General features: G+C 46.5%; 2 protein-coding genes across 3 annotated transcripts in view; one reads left to right on the top strand and one right to left on the bottom strand.

The window, feature by feature from the left end:
* Positions 1-6,321, bottom strand: part of RP9 (RP9 pre-mRNA splicing factor) — a 52,591-nt gene extending 46,270 nt beyond the window's left edge. For both annotated transcript variants that reach the window (XM_053553579.1, XM_053553580.1), the window contains exon 1: positions 6,035-6,321. In XM_053553579.1, coding sequence (XP_053409554.1) covers positions 6,035-6,186 — 152 coding nt within the window. In that variant the 5' untranslated portion in view covers positions 6,187-6,321. The remainder of the gene's footprint in view (positions 1-6,034) is intronic.
* Positions 6,322-13,806: 7,485 nt separating this feature from the next.
* FKBP9 (FKBP prolyl isomerase 9) overlaps positions 13,807-14,798 on the top strand; it is a 48,727-nt gene continuing 47,735 nt past the window's right edge. Inside the window, exon 1 of the mRNA XM_053553571.1 lies at positions 13,807-14,274. Coding sequence (XP_053409546.1) covers positions 14,042-14,274 — 233 coding nt within the window. The 5' untranslated portion in view covers positions 13,807-14,041. The remainder of the gene's footprint in view (positions 14,275-14,798) is intronic.

Here is a 14,798-nt window from a genome sequence, read left to right as displayed (position 1 = left end):
TAAGAGTTGGGCGGAAAAATTAGGATCGAAAAGTGCTAAGTTGACTTATCTGGCATAATCTGCAAGATTCAGATAACCACACCCTCCTGGTGTTTAACTCTGAAAGACGTCCTATCAGGTGTTGCAGGTGAGTCCTCCTGAATTCATAACCTCCCTTTCTTTGGATGAATCTAGATTTTATTTGGGATGTCCTGCTCAGAAAAAGGGTCTCTGTCTCTGACTTTGCTATTTAAGTCCAGAAATTAGAATTGTTTTCCCTTGCTAACATACCCATCTTGAGTCAGCAGTTTGTTTATGTTTTCATTTTCAGCTGACATCTTGTTGCCTTGTGAGCTTTCATTTTGGAAATGCAATTGTTTTACCCATGACAAACCTCTCTTAGGTTCTCTTTTCCTAATTTATGAGCATGGATGCCTCACTCCAAATGTAAACAGGAATTGCTCCCACTGGCCCATTAGGACACTCTAAATAATTAGAAACCTGGCAGAGGTGTCAGGACTCTAACCCATAATGTGCAGTGGCCTTACAGGGTTTCTTTTCTCAGAACATCCATAATCTCTCTGGCTTTGCCAGTGAGCACACATAAAGGTCGATCACCTAGCACTCGTGAGCCCTCTGTGACCCTCTGGGGACCCAGGGTTGCTGAGACACAATGAAGAGCAGACACGACTCAGAGATGACAAATAAGAAACTACACCCACAAGCAGCACATGTAGACCCAAAACACTGCCCAGACCTTGGTGGTAATTCAGTCTCTGAATTATGGGTAATAAATCATCCAAGTCTGAGGACTCCCTAAGAAGGCAGCCTCCCTTGCAGACTCCAGCTGGCTTTATGTCTAACTAACACCTACAGAACCTCATCTTGTAGATATTTAAACAAAGGGGCCCACATAACTCAAGATGACACCACATTATGATGGCCAAAATGGAAGTCCTTTGACATGCCTAAAATAATTCATTTGTGCACATGACCGGAATAAAGTTGATTTTACAACCAGATACAATGAAATATCTACTTACTGCTTGTCCTGGCTGATATCTGGATAAAAAGAGATTGGAAGGGTTTTTGTTGTTGTTTTTTAAAGAGCTCTATGGTTAGAAGTCAGCTTAAAAGCTGATATTCAGGCTACAATATTTTTATTTTTAGGAAAAAAAGGAGTTCTATTTATTCTCTTTTGGATACTGTTTTTGGAAATTTTATTCAGTTGACTAAAGCACTTTTTTTTTGAGACAGAGTCTTAATCTGTCACGCCCTGGCTAGAGTGCTGTGGCATTAGCCTAGCTCACTCACGGCAACCTCAAATTCTTGGGTCAAACGATCCTCCTGCCTCAGACTCCTACTGAGTAACTGGGACTACACGTATCCACCACATTGCCTGGCTAATTTTTCTATTTTTAGTACAGCAAGGGACTACTCTTGCTCAGGCTGGTCTTAAAATCCTGACTTTAAGCAATCCTCCCACCTCAGTCTCCCTGAGTGTTAGGATTGTAGTGTGAGCCACAATAAAGTTTACCCCATCATTTATGCTTCCTATCTTGCTGGCCTGATTTTTACTGAGAAAATTTAAAAGTTCATTGGCCTTTGAGACGGCTTAAAATCTCCCCAAATTGGGTCCCCTAAGACTTGATCTTCCATTTCCTTCCAGTTTTGCTTCTCCTTTCTTTTGCCGTCTTTGATACCATGAAACTTGTAGTAGCTCTAAGACTCCTTGAAGAACCCAGAAAAAGGTGACATTCACGCACACACCTTTTACAGGGGTCTTCTTTCTCATGGAATCCCATGGGTCATGTGCAGGTTCTCTAAGGCCTAAAGCTCTCCTCAAAAATGCCCCTTCCAGGCTCGGCTTCCATAGCACAGAGGTTACGGCACCAGCCACATACACCAAGGCTCGCAGGTTTGAACCCAGCCTGGGCCGGCTAAACAACGACAACTACAACAAAAAATAGGTGGGTGCTGTGGCGGATGCCTGTAGTCCCAGCTACTTGGGAGGCTGAGGCAAGAGAATTGCTTAAGCCCAAGAGTTTAAGGTTGCTGTGAGCTGTGGCTCCACAGCACTCTACTGAGGGCAACATAAGGAGACTGTCTTCAAAAAAAAAAAAAGGCCCTTCCAGTAAGCAAGACACTGATGGCTGAGAGAAAGATACCCAGAAAAAGTGACGTCTAAGAACAGAGGTCTTCTCAAGGAGACCCCAAGGATACACCTGCAAGGTCCTCCTCGTTATGACTCAGTTCTTTGGAATTTGTAGAAACTTAACTTCCTGGGACCTGAAAACTAACGCTTGCTTCGGCTTCTGTAAAAGCCCATGGTTCTGTAAAAGCCCAAGTCCACTTCTCCAGCTTGATTCGAACTGACCAGTGAGAAAGGTATCTGTGGGCCAGAACTTTTCGATTGGAGATAAAAAGGAGAAGACTGAGCCAGCCTGGGAGCCTGGTGATTTTGAACTCTTACCTGCCGTAGCTCACGGGCTAGAATAAAGCTCTTCTTCTTTTAAACAGTGTTTGGGTGTTCTTTCTCTCCATTGGGCCTCGTCCTCCTGCAAAATGCTACATTGGGGGGGGGACCTAACTCTTCAAGTTTATGTTTCAAAATTTCTCCTATCCCATCTAAATTTTTAATATGTTTGTTTTTATGTTCTGTTTGAGTTAAAAGAAAGCACAATAGTTTCTGTAACTTATTATTATAGTACAGGGATATTATCATTAGCGTATTACACTGTATTATTATTACCACACATAAGCCATTATAGTATTGTTATTATTATTGTTTTGAGATAGAGTCTCATTCTGTTGTTCAGGCTAGAATGCAGAGGCATCACTGTAGCTCACAGCAATCTCAGACCCCTGGGCTCAAATGGATACTCCTGCTTCAGCCTCTGAAGTAGCTGGGACTATAAGCAGCTAATTTTTAAATTTTTTGTAGAGAAAGTGTCTCACTATTCCCTAGACTGGTCTTGAACTCCTGAACTCAAACAATCCTCCAGCCTCAGCCTCCCAAAGTGCTAACGTGACAGGTATAAGCCATCAAGCCTGGCTGTTTTGTTATTATTATTACTGTATAATAATCAGGGATCTGCGTTACATATAAATATGACCTAAAAACATTCTCAGTGAATGTATCTCATCCATAACCTGGGGATGGCCTGAACATCTAAAACGTTGATCATCAACACTTTTAGAAGAGAAAAATTTTAAGCAAAGGTAGAAAATGAGAAAAAAAATAACAGCTTAGAACAACCTGAGCTGTGTGAGGTATATAAAATTTATCAGGCCCGGAGAGATACCCAGGAACAACTGTTTAAAGGCACTTTGTTTTTTCCTTTTATTCCCTGTAGTTTCCTGACTAATTGTCTTACCTACTACCTTTATATATATATATTTTTTTACTACCTTTATGTTTCTAGAATTTCTTAGTAAAGGAAAATAAAAAGCTCAATACCACTCCCTCTTTATGCAAAAAGAGAAGGTAAATCCTGGAGCTGAATCAAGTAGGCTTCCAAATGAATATCTGTCACCAATGTTATGCATCAGCCAGATCCCGAGGGAAGGTTAAAGGCAGTCAGGCATCCACATGGACTCATCCCCACAGAACATTCATAAGAAAATTCCTTGCTGACCTCCCATAAACAAGGACATGCAAATTGCAACTCTGGGTTTAAAGGCTAAGTGTAGCTCCTAATACCAGTCTGTTCCATTCCATACTAATAACGTTGATTACAAGTTCATCTTTCCAGGTGTAGAACAGAGACAAGATCAATCATTCTTTCACCAACCCAGGTACATCTGCACAATAGATGCTTCCTTCATTCTTTTTTCTCTTTAAACGTTCACTATAACTTATGTAAAAGGTACATTCTCTCAGACTCACAAGAATGTAATCATTTGCCTCACTGTCCCCCTTTTCTTCCTGTGTGCCCTCTGTCCTTTAAATACTGAGTTCCCACTTTAGACAAAACAGTCACAGATACATCTATGTTTTGTGTTTTTCCTGGGTGCCACCTCAATAAACCTTGACTGAGATCTTTGCTTCAGACACTTATTTTGGGTTGTCATTATAATACAAAGAAAAAATGCATAGCCCATCAATCAGTTATGTTATCTTAATGTAAATTCTTTTTTTTTTTTTTTGAGACAGAGTCTCATTGTATCGCCCTCAGTAGAATGCTGTTGTATCACAGCTCACAGCGACCTCAAACTCTTGGTTGGGCTCAAGCAATTCTCTTGCCTCAGCCTCCCAAGTAGCTGGGACTACAGGCATCTGCCACAATGCCCGGCTATTTTTTGTTGCAGTTGTCATTGTTGTTCAGCAGGTCCAGGCTGGGCTAGAATCCTCCAGGGTGGATATATGTGGCTGGCACTGTAACCACTGTGCTATAGGTGCCCAGCCTTAATGTAAATTCTTGGTAAACAATTTAGGAACTATCTTTTCTTTTTCCTTAAAAACACTTTTGTAACTGCTGCAAATCAGTATATACATGAGTCACTACAAAAGTTCTGAGGTACATAAAGATCAAGAAATAAAATCTGCATGGATGGAAACAAATGCAGCCCTCCCAGCAACACACAAGCTGAGCAAGTTGAAAGTTGCACAGGTGAATCTGAAAGGACACTACTGTTTTTCTTGGAAGTAAAATAATGGACCATAACACAGTCTGTCTCGAAATGTACTGGCCTGCATACTCAGGGAAACTTGAATCTATGCTCCCAGGTTTTAATCCTCAAACTTGGCCCAAATAAGCTCTCTACTTATATAAACTTTATAAAATTAATTACTTCTGCCTTAGCTCTTTCCTTTAGGTCACCACTTAAAAAAGTTCAGTTGCTATGGCTAATCACAGATAAATAAAAGGGTTGCTAATGTAACTTCCTACCTGAAGTCTGTGTCAGAAATCAGGACTCACCACCCGTAATAGCCTCCATCTGTAAATGCAAGTCACATGCCAGTTGGATGTCTGTAATTTGGAGACTGCCTGTAATTTGTCTCCACCACCCCCTAGAAGCCGCAGGCCTCCATCCAATGGCTTTTCCAGTAATCTATTTTTGTGGCCCTTCTGAGCATAGGTACATAAATAAAATGGTTTTTCTCCTACTAATCTATTTTATTAAATGATCATTTAATTTATAGCTCAAAGAACCTAGAAGGTTAGAGGGATGCCATTTTTCCCTCCTCCCGTTTGAATCTTTTTACAACTGCCTCTCCCAGGTAATGTGAATTCTCCTTGCACTCTCCAGAGCTATGGAAGCACAGTGTCTCCTAGATCAGGCTATGCTGACCCGTTTAGAATAAATGACTCTGGCCCTAAGTTCTTCTCTATGCTGAGCTGCAGTTGGCTTCTGTGAGCCTCCATCATCGGTTCCTGGTAAAAACTCCTCAGGCCCAGAGAGAACAAATCTGCTCTCTTCTACCTGACAGCTCCTCGGCAAGTTCCTGGCACCTTCTCTCTTCTTTCCCTTCGACCACACTAATATTATAAGACAGTTTTTGCTCCCTTTTTTCATGCAGAGAATGAAAAGACTGGGGCTATTCTCCATTTCACTGTGGGCCCATGACCTACAATGTGAAATGGCAGGGACCAAAGTGCTCAGCTAAACTCAGTTGTCAGTTCACAAACACTGACCGCGCGCCTAATGATACTTAGCTCCTCCCAACAGCGGAAAAGCCCGACTCCAAAGTTGCAGCGCCAGGAACGAAAGCCGTTGCCACCGTCCTCAGGACCGCTGAGCCCCCCCCGACATGCGCCCTGACTCTACTGCCCGCTCCCAGGCCGAGACTCAGGCCCGAGACCTTTCGCTTCCATCAGAGAAAAGGCTAGAAGTGCGACGCCCGGGACGCTGACTTCAGTCCCCGGGACCGGGCTCCTGATGGACCCCCGCGGGCAGAGCGCCGAGGAGGCTGCGGATACCACGGATCGAGCGGCCAAGTCCCTTGCCCACTCGCAGGGACTCCGAGGGTCCGGCCGAACGCGCCAGGCACAGCGGCCCGAGACGCACTGCCGGCTTCGTCTCGCGGCTGGGAGTCGGGATGGGGACTCACAAGGACTCCAGGTGCTTGAGCTGCTGCAGCTGCTGCGCGTCCTGCCGCCGCCGCTTCTGCTCGCGACGCCGCTGCAGCTCCTGCTCGGGAGGCTCCCGCGGCCGCCGCGCACCCCTGGCTCCCGCGTCTTCGCGCCCCGACCGGGACGACATCGCGGCCCCGGCGACTCGACTCGGGCGGTCCCCGCGGCGCAGCTCCCGCGGCTCCGGCGGCGGCCAAGAGGGCACTTCCTCCGCCTGGCGGCCTCGCGGCGCCGCAGCGCCCCCTCCCGCCGCCGCCTTCTTATGGTGGGTTCCTCCTGGGGCCGCAATCACAGGCAAGGCCGCAAGTTCCCCGCCCACAGCGGCCGCCCCCAAGGCGGTGCTCGGAGTCCCCAGGCCCTGCGCCACGCCCGCTACTGCCGATGGTTGCAGCTCGACCCCTGGCGGCGGCAGGGAGGCGAGGAGAGAGAGGGCTCTCGCTGGGGCTGCAGACCTGGGGTGCTTCCGGGTGCGCGGAGGCACCTGTCCGGCCCCTCCCACCTCCAGGCAGGGACGGTCCCTTTATGGTCCTCTCCGCTAGATGCGAGGGAACCTGTATCAGCCGAATTTGTCTGGACCCAGGGCCGCTATTCATTACGTATTGATAGAATTCATCTATTTTTGGAAGCAAGTGAGAATCTCCACATAAATTCTCCAATTTGCTACAGCGTGGATCTATGCTTAAGATATGCTCAAAGTATGGGCGGCGCCTGTGGCTCAGTCGGTAAGGTGCCGGCCCCATATGCCGAGGGTGGCGGGTTCAAACCCGGCCCCGGCCAAACTGCAACCAAAAAATAGCCGGGCGTTGTGGCGGACGCCTGTAGTCCCAGCTACTCGAGAGGTTGAGGCAAGAGAATCGCTTAAGCCCAGGAGTTGGAGGTTGCTGTGAGCTGTGTGAGGCCACGGCACCCTACCGAGGGCCATAAAGTGAGACTCTGTCTCTACAAAAAAAAAAAAAAAATAGGGCGGTGTCTGTGGCCCAGTGAGTAGGGCGCCGGCCCCATATGCCGAGGGTGGCGGGTTCGGACACAGCCCCGGCCAAACTGCAAAAGCCCAAAGAGTTAGAGGTTGCTGTGAGCCGTGTGACGCCACGGCACTCTACCCGAGGGCTGTCCGTGAGACTCTGTCTCTACAAAAAAAAAAATAATAATAAAAAATAAATAGGGCGGCGCCTGTGGCTCAGCCGGTAGGGCGCCGGTCCCATATGCCAGAGGTGGCGGGTTCAAAAATAAATAAATAAATAAATAAATAAAAATAAAAAAAAAGATATGCTCTCAAAGTACATTGTGTCAAACAAGGTTCAGGTGCTGCAAATGAGAACAAAAGCTAATGTACACTGAGCACTTGTTATATGCCTATCATTGGGCCAAATCCTTAATAAGAATTGACTTAAACTATTTAGATGTTCCCATCCTTATTTTGTGGGCAAGAGGCCCAGGGAATTAAGCGACATGCCTAAGGATGCAGGGGTAGGAAGTGTAGGATTCAATAGCGCCAGGTAGTTAACTAGGTTGAATTTTGAAACCACATCTGGTTGACAAAATTATTTTAGCGTTAAGTAACGGAAAAAAATCACAGGGGAAGTAAAAATAACAGCATAGGGAAATATCGTATTTGCTTCAGATATGATATCCAGTGTGATCATTAACTAAAATATAAGGAACTCTTTCAAATTTATTATAGAAAATTCAAATAGACACAAAAAAATAGCCGGGTGTTGTGGCGGGTGCCTGTAGTCCCAGCTACTAGGGAGGCTGAGGCAGGAGAATCGCTTAAGCCCAGGAGTTGGAGGTTGCTGTGAGCTGTGTGATGCCATGGCACTCTACCAAGGGCCATAAAGTGAAACTCTGTCTCTACAAACAAACAAAAAAAAAAAGAGACACACAAAAAAGTTATGAACAGACATATGAAGTTATGTGGATGTATCCCAAGCTTGTAAATCAGATTTCTATTGAGAGGGACTTGGTGCTTGAACCAATCCAGCAATTCATGACAATTTCCTGAGCCAATGAGTAACCTGTAAATGCCTTACAAGACATGTCTTGGGCTCTGCGCCTGTAGCACAGTGGTTATGGCGCCATCCACATACACTGAGGCTGGAGGGTTCAAACCCAGCCCAGGCCAGCTAAACAACAATGACAACTGCAACAAAAAACAACTGGGTGATGTGGCAGGCGCCTGTAGTCCCAGCTACTAGGGAGGCTGAGGCAAGAGAATCACTTAAGCCCAAGAGTTTGAAGTTGCTGTGAGCTGTGGTGCCATGGCACTCTGCTGAGGGAAACACAGTGAGACTCTGCCTCAAAATAAATAAATAAGTCTTGGCAAACTGCTCAAAAGTCTTTTGACCACACACCTATTTGGAAGCTCTCTTTTCTATTCTGTTTGTTGATATGTCTGTTTTTAATGCCAGTACCATATTGTTGTGATTACTGTAGCTTTGTATTAAAAAAAGTTTGGAAATAAGGAAGTGTGAGGCCTCTACCTACTTACCTTCCTTCCTTCCTTCTTTCTGACAGAGACTTACTCTGTCACCCTGGGGTTGAGTGCTATGGCATCATCATAGCTCACAGCAACCTCAAATTCCCGGGCTCAAGTGAACCTTATGCCTCAGCTTCCTGAGTAGCTGGGACTACAGGTACCTGCCACAACGCCTGGCTAGTTTTTTTTTTATTTTAGTAGAGATGGGGTCTCACTCTTGCTCAGGCTAGTCTCGAATTCCTAAGCTCAAGGGATCCTCCCATCTTGGCCTAGCAGAATGCTAGGGTTATAGGTGTGAGCCACCAAATCCAGCCTATGTTCATTTTTTTCATGATTTTGGCTATTGGGGGCCCCTTTAGATTCTTTATGAATTTTTCATAAAGAAAATTTCAATTTCTGTAAAAAATGTCATTGAGACATTGGTAGGGATTGCATTGAATCTACAGATCACTTTTTTTGAGACAGAGTCTTACTCTGTCATCCTCAGTAGAGTGCTGTGGTGTCATAGCTCACAGCAACCTCAAAACTTGGGCTCAAGTAATCCTCTTACCTCAGCCTCTCAAGTAACGGGGACTACAGGCGCCTGCCACAACACCTGACTAATTTTTTCTGTTTTAGTAGAGACAGGATCTTGCTCTTACTCAGGCTGTTCTCAATCTCCTGAGCTCAAGCAAACTACCTGCCTCGACCTCTAAAAGTGCTAAGCTTACTGGCATGAGCCATCATGCCCAGCTCTACAGATCACTTTGGGTAGTACTTATATGTTAACAGTATTAAGTCTTCCAATTCATGGGCATAGAATGTCTGGCTCCCATAAAGGGAAAAAGAGAAAAATGAATAAGGAGGAAAGTGGAATCTTTAAAATCTCTTGGATTTCACTTTAGACAGAGGAGGAGGAGCTTGCAAGCATGGGGTGGGGGGACGTAGGTATAAGATAAAGGTTGTGGGCCTCCTTGTCTGTACCTGAATTCTGTTGTACTCATGTGCCACCTCTAAGAAAGACTCGGACCCCACTTCAGGTATAAATCAGATGGTGATTTATTATACCTGCACAGGGGACCGCACTGATTTATTACACCTGCACAGGCGGGTCACCACCCAAAGGGCAAACGGCCCTGAAGAGAAAAGCAGGCTGCCTGTTATACCTTATTTTGTTGCTATGTGGCAAGCAAGCAAACAAACACAGAAGCAGAACATGGCCGGTTAGCCCAGGGTTGGGGTTACAGAGTTGGCTCAGGGGGCTACAGCGTGGCAGTTGGCTCGAGGGCGGGGTTACAGCGAGTCAGGGGGTTACATCTGGCGTGGGGATAAACTTGGCTTGGGAAATTTTGCTTAAGCAAGCTTTCCACCATTGTTTAGCCATTGCTAGGGGGTTGGGGTAAGTTCTACCATTGTTTTACCTGTTGCTAGGAGTCTTTGGTAACTCAGGGAACGTCCTTGTTCTATTCTGAAACCTGTTTGAGGAATTAACCCAAGGGGGGGGTGTTTGAGACGTGCTGGGGACTCAGGCTGAGACAGGAGCCTTTGGAGGTCTTTTTGCTGAGTCTTACAATTCGAAGCAATAATCAGTGACCTAAGCAATAAAGATGTAACCCTGACCTTTTTTTCCATTAGCTCAGATTTCTTTCTAAGAGGCCTGTTGAGTCACACCTAAAATGATAAAATCTCATTAAATGAGTTTTTTTGTTTTTTTGACAGAGTCTCATTTTGTCACTCTCAGTAGAGTGCCATGGAAGTCGTACCTCACAAGAACCTCAAACTCTTGGGCTCAAGTGATTGTCTTGCCTCAGCCTTCCAGGAATTTTTAGAGATGGAGTTCTCACTCTTACTCAAGCTGGTCTCGAACTCCTGAATGCAAGCAATCCACCTGCCTCAGCCTCCCAGAGTACAAAGATTACAGAAGTGAGCCACTGTACCCAGCTTAAATGAGTTTTTATTAACCTAGTATTCAACCTAGTTTAGCATATGATAGAAGACGTCCTTATTTTAACTCAAGCATTCCTTTCTATTGACTCCAAGTCTTTAGATAAAGACCCTCTTTCAACCAGTTCCCCACTAAACAATCACTAAAACCCGCCATGACTTCTAAGCCCTTGTTTGGTGTTCCACCTTTTCCAGCCAAACTAATGTATACCTTCTGTGTATTGACTTACAGTTTTACCTGTGATTACTATCTCTGATGAAAGTATAAAACCAAGCTATAATCCTGGTGCCTCTGGTGTGTTTTTTGACCACCTCCCTGGGCCCCAGTCACACATACTCAGCTCAGAATAAACATCTTTATTTTACAGAATGTGGGATTTTTTTTCCCCATTAACACCTACAGATCCTCAATATTTGGAAGTTGGCTCTTTTTTACCCACCATGGCTCCTGCAAGCTGTGTGTGCAACTATACCAGGAAAATGTACACAGTTGCCTGCCACAGAGCTGGAGATGGGGTATTGGGTAGCTGCAAAGAGCAAAAATTGACCAAAATTAACCATAATTTGTCATCCAAATCTTCTCTTGGAATTTGCAAGCCATCAGTAGCCTCTAGTGTTCCAAAATAGGTGAAGGGACTGGTGCTTCCTTCTCCTCTATCTTCCCAGTATCCTCTCTTTCTACACTTTTTTTGTAATATTTTCTTTCTCCCTCCCTCTTTCTCTCCCTTCCTTCCTTCCTTCCTCTCTTTTTCTTGAGACAGGGTCTTACTTTGTTTCCCAGGCTGGAGTTCAGTGATGTCATTATAGTTCACTGCAGCCTCCAACTTCTGGGCTCAAGCAATCCTCCTGTCTCAGCCTCCTGAGAAGCTGGGATTATAGGTGTGCACCACCATAACTAGCTAATTTTTCATTTTTTTAGTGTAGATATGGTCTTGCTACTGCCAGGCTTGTCTCCAACTCCTGAGCTCAAGTGATCCTTCACCTCAGCTTCCCAGAGTGCCAGGATTACAGGTGTGAACCACCATGCCTGGCCTCCAGGGGTTCATTACTTATATTTTTGTTGCCTTTGCTAGAGTCTATGGATGGGCTCAGTTGTGACTTTCAACCACAGTCTGATGTGACCTTTCCAGTATGGAAGCCTCTGGGTAGTGGGACTCCTAACTCAGTTCAGGACTTCAAGAACAGCATTCCAGTGAACAAGATGCAAACTACATGGCCTTTTACAACCTAGCCCCAGAAGTTATGTATCATCATTTATAATTTACACTGTACCCTATTGGTCAACACAGCTGTCAGCCTATCCAGGTTCAACAAGATGATCATAACACCACCTCTCAGTGGGAGGAACACCAAAGAATTTTAGGTCATGTTTTTTGGTTTTTATTGAGACACAGTCTCACTTTGTTGCCCTTGATAGTGTTGTGGTGTCATAGCTCACAGCAACCTCAAACTCTTGGGCTTAAGTGATTCTCTTGCCTCAGCTGGGGCCACAGGTGCCCACCACAATGCCCAGCTATTTTTAGAGATGGATTCTTGCTCTAGCTCAGGCTGGTCTTGAACTCGTGAACTCAGGCAATCCACCTGCCTCGGCCTCCCAGAGTGCTGGGATTATAAGCGTGGTTCACTGTGCCTGGCCTCATGTCATGCTTTAAAATTGATGCAGGTGGGATGTTCATCTTATGCTTATGTGTTTGTTTGTCATATATTTGTAAATATTTTTTCAGTTTATAATTTCCCTTTTAAAAATTTGTGGTATATTGTAGTCCCAGCTACTCGGGAGGCTGAGGCAAGAGAATCGCTTAAGCCCAGGAGTTGGAGGTTGCTGTGAGCTGTGTGAGGCCACGGCACTCTATGCAGGGCCATAAAGTGAGACTCTGTCTCTACAAAAAAAAAAAAAAAAAAAATTTGTGGTATATATCATCTAGGGTAGACTGGAACTCCTAGGCTTGAGATTCACCAGCCTCAGCTGCCAGAGAAGGGGGGCTATAGCCAATGTGCCTTGGCACTATAACAGGGATTCATCAACATAATCAGATTTATTAGTTTGATTGGCATGATTCCAAGAGAAAAACAAAACAAATTATAACTTTTTTTATGCAGCGTCTCGTATCATCCTAACTCAGCTGCAACCTCAAATTCCTGGGCTCCAGTGATCCTCCTGCCTCACCCTCCTGAGAAGCTGGGACTACAAATGTATGCCACCATGCCAAGCTAAGTTTTCCATTTTTTGTAGAGATGTGGTCTGGCTCTTGCTCAGGCTGGTCTCCAACTTCAGGCCTCAAGTGATCCTTCTGCCTTTGCCTCCCAGAGTGCTAAGATTACAGAGATGAGCTACTGTGTCTGGCCTATAAATTTATATATACCTGTATATTTCTCTTTGTAATTCTGTTATATAATTTTTACATTATATTCCATATTATTAATAGCTTATGTGCTGAAATAGTGTGGTGGGGGCACTAGGTGAGAGATTATTGCTACAGTTCAAGTAAAAGACTTGAGGAAACCTGGACCAGTGTTCACAAGAGTTAAAATAGAATAGACCCAGCCTCGTGGCTCATGGCCATGTAATTCTAGCACTCCATAAGGTCAAGGGGAGTGGTCCCAGCTACTGGGAGGCTGAAGCAGGAGGATCATTTGAACCCGAGTTTGAGTTTGCAGTGAGCTATGATGATGACACTGCACCCCAGCTTGCTGCACAGATAGAGACTCTTTGCAAACAAAACAAAACAAACAAGAAACCACAAACGAGTAGAAAAATCTTTGGTGATTTGCTTTTACTATCCTAAAATTATAATAAATTGTAAAAGCCAATTCAAGGCTGAGGGTGCATTTAATTACTCTAACGCCTTCTCCTCTTCATCTGGGTCTCTATCACAAAGTCCTCCCTGTCCTACATAGCCACAGTTAACAACTTAAAACTTTCCACGACTGTCAGGGGAGTTTCTCGCAGTACACGTCTCCCCTTTCTCTAAGTATTATACCTCCCTCAAAAAAAAAAAATCCTGAATGGTTTCAGCCTCTTTCAACGTAGACTCCACCCTTGTATCTAAATTTTTAAAATCCAAAGTTTCCCCTCCTTTCCAAAGCAGCCAAGGGAAATTGGATCCGCGGCCACGTAGAAGCCTCTCACGGGCCCAGATCCGGAGTCTCTAGGGGACGGGTGGAGACCAGCGGGGTGGGCCTGGGCGATAAACGCTTTTCTTTTTCGACTTCGGGCTGAAGCCCAGTCCAGGGAATTTCGCGAGATCTCGCTCAGGACGCGCCTCCCCAGGCCCACCTAGGGTTCCCTTTGGAGTTGCTGGCCCCACACCCCACCCGAACCCACCCCACCCCACCCAACACAACCCCGACCCCAAGGCCGCCCCGCGCGGAGGGCCCTGCCGGGAGGCGCCGGGAACAGCAAACCCGCCCCTGGCGCGCGGCCGGGCTCCTCCCCTTGTGGCTGGGGCCGGGGGCGGGCAGTGGGGAGGGGGTGGCAGTTGACTCTGGGAGGGAGAGGAGACTTTTCCACGTTGCAAACGCCGCCACGCGCCCAGGCCGACCCGAGCTCCGCGCCGCGCCCCCTGCTCCTCTCCACGTCGCCCCGATGGCGTTTGGGGTCCCGGGTTGGCGATCCCCGCCTCCACCGCTGCTCCTGCTGCTGCTCTGGGTGACCGGGCAGGCGGCTCCGGTGGCGGGCCTGGGCCTGGGCTCCGACGCGGAGCTGCAGATCGAGAGGCGCTTCGTGCCCGACGAGTGCCCGCGCACTGTGCACAGCGGCGACTTCGTGCGCTACCACTACGTGGGGACCTTCCCGGACGGCCAGAAGTTCGACTCCAGGTACCGCGCCCGCGCTCCGGACAGGCCTTTCTCTCCCGCTGGACCTCGGCGCTCCCCGCTTCCGCCCGGCTGTGGCCCCGAAGTCCGCAGACCCTAATCCCACAGCAGTGCGCTGGGACCCCGCCCCTCAAGCTCCCTAGTCCACCTTTCCGGGACTAAAATTTCCTATGGGACCCCGCGCAGCGAAGTTGGGACGCATAGTGCCCTCCTTCTCCTCCCAGCGCGTCGACAAACGCATAGTCAGTGTAAAATGGCCACTTTTTTATGCCAAGACCCCAAGAGTGAATGTTGAGGCTACCTGCCGCCTCCCCTCCTGGTTTCTTCCCGCCAGTCCCTTCAGTTTGTAGTCAGCTGATGCTTCTCACTGGGATGATGACGACGTTGAAGCGGACAGTAGCAGCCGCTAACATTTTTTGAGCGTTTTCATGAGGCGTAGTTCTAAGCACGTTTTATACAATATTGAACTCATTTAATTCTTACAACAGTCCTGTCAGGTGGGAACTATTGTAACCCTCATTTTATCA

The sequence above is a fragment of the Nycticebus coucang genome, chromosome 11 (genome assembly GCF_027406575.1).
Source record: "Nycticebus coucang isolate mNycCou1 chromosome 11, mNycCou1.pri, whole genome shotgun sequence".
Lineage (NCBI taxonomy): Eukaryota > Metazoa > Chordata > Mammalia > Primates > Lorisidae > Nycticebus > Nycticebus coucang.
The sequence above is the reverse complement of the archived record's forward strand: the minus strand, read 5'-3'. Positions and strand labels throughout refer to the sequence as shown.